Raw genomic sequence first — 1,131 nt, 5'->3', positions numbered from 1 at the left:
ATCGGATTTATCAGTTTGCGATACGGATCAAAAAGAAAAGGCCATAGATGAAACATTTTGTTTGAGCGTCGATCATTTGGGAGCTCCCGTCGATATTTACAGTTAATAAATTAATTTTTTACAAAGTACTTCCCCGCCCGCCCGCCCTCCTCCCCCCTCCCAGCATCACGCTAAACTTTTATTATTTATTTTTTAATCAGGTGATCCCGATTACAAATTAAAATGCATCGGATTTTGGAAAGAAAATTTAAAATCTTATTTGATAACCTACGACGAATTGGATGCTTTCAGCAAGTACAGATGTTGGGTCTATCAAAGAGCGGATTTAAATAGAGTTTTAATGTCGGAATCTATCGGGGCTTATTGCCATCTTAAACAGGATGTGACGTCATGGAATTACACCGAGGGTGCTGCCGTTGCCATCGAAATGCAAGAATACGAAAGAGAAAGTAAGGGAAATTAATTAAAACGTTGACGCACACGTGTACGAATTTCCCCTCCCCCCACCTTCACGTTTTTCCGTTACTTTTTTCAGGAGATCAGTGTCCGATGCATTTCGACGACGGAACGAATCCTTGGTTGCTGTCGGAAAACACTTTGAAAATATTAATATAATTATTAATTTTATTCTCGACTAATTTTAAAAAAATTTTTTTAAAGTTTTCAACTGCACAATAAGAATTATACTACAAGATTTGTAGACAGATTTATAGATATTTTGTTATACAATAAGAAAATAATAATAATATTAAATAAAAATTCAATAAAAAAAAAAGTCAAACTTTAAATTTCACAAACTGAAAAAAAATTTTTTTAATAAGTTAATTACGAATAAGTATTAATGATTTTAATTAAAAGTTTATGTTTATGCAACAATTACGATTGTACCTACTTTACCAATTATAAAAAATATAATTTAATATATTATTAATGTATCTACATCATAAAAAGACTAAAATAGTTTAATTTTTTTTTAACTTTACCTTACCCTCTACTTAAATTAGTGTAATGCTGTAAAAATACAATTTTAAAATACTAACTAAATCAAATTTGAAAAAATAAACTTTTAATAAAGTTTCAAACATATTTTTAACGATAAAATTTTTTTTTCGATTATTTTCAATTTTAGTA

General features: G+C 29.0%; 1 protein-coding gene across 1 annotated transcript; it reads left to right on the top strand.

Annotated features, from left to right (window-relative positions):
* On the top strand, positions 1 to 615 carry Phum_PHUM620570 (uncharacterized protein; the record flags this gene model as incomplete). Its single annotated transcript, XM_002433229.1, has 3 exons — positions 1 to 101; positions 201 to 449; positions 536 to 615. Coding segments are annotated over 3 exons (430 nt in total), but the record flags the coding sequence as incomplete, so codon positions are not given.
* Positions 616 to 1,131: the final 516 nt, after the last annotated feature.

Source organism: Pediculus humanus, genomic scaffold (assembly GCF_000006295.1).
Source record: "Pediculus humanus corporis 1103172108785 genomic scaffold, whole genome shotgun sequence".
Classification (NCBI taxonomy): Eukaryota; Metazoa; Arthropoda; class Insecta; order Psocodea; family Pediculidae; genus Pediculus; species Pediculus humanus.
Note: the sequence above shows the minus strand (reverse complement) of the source record. Positions and strands in the feature narration are given on the sequence as shown.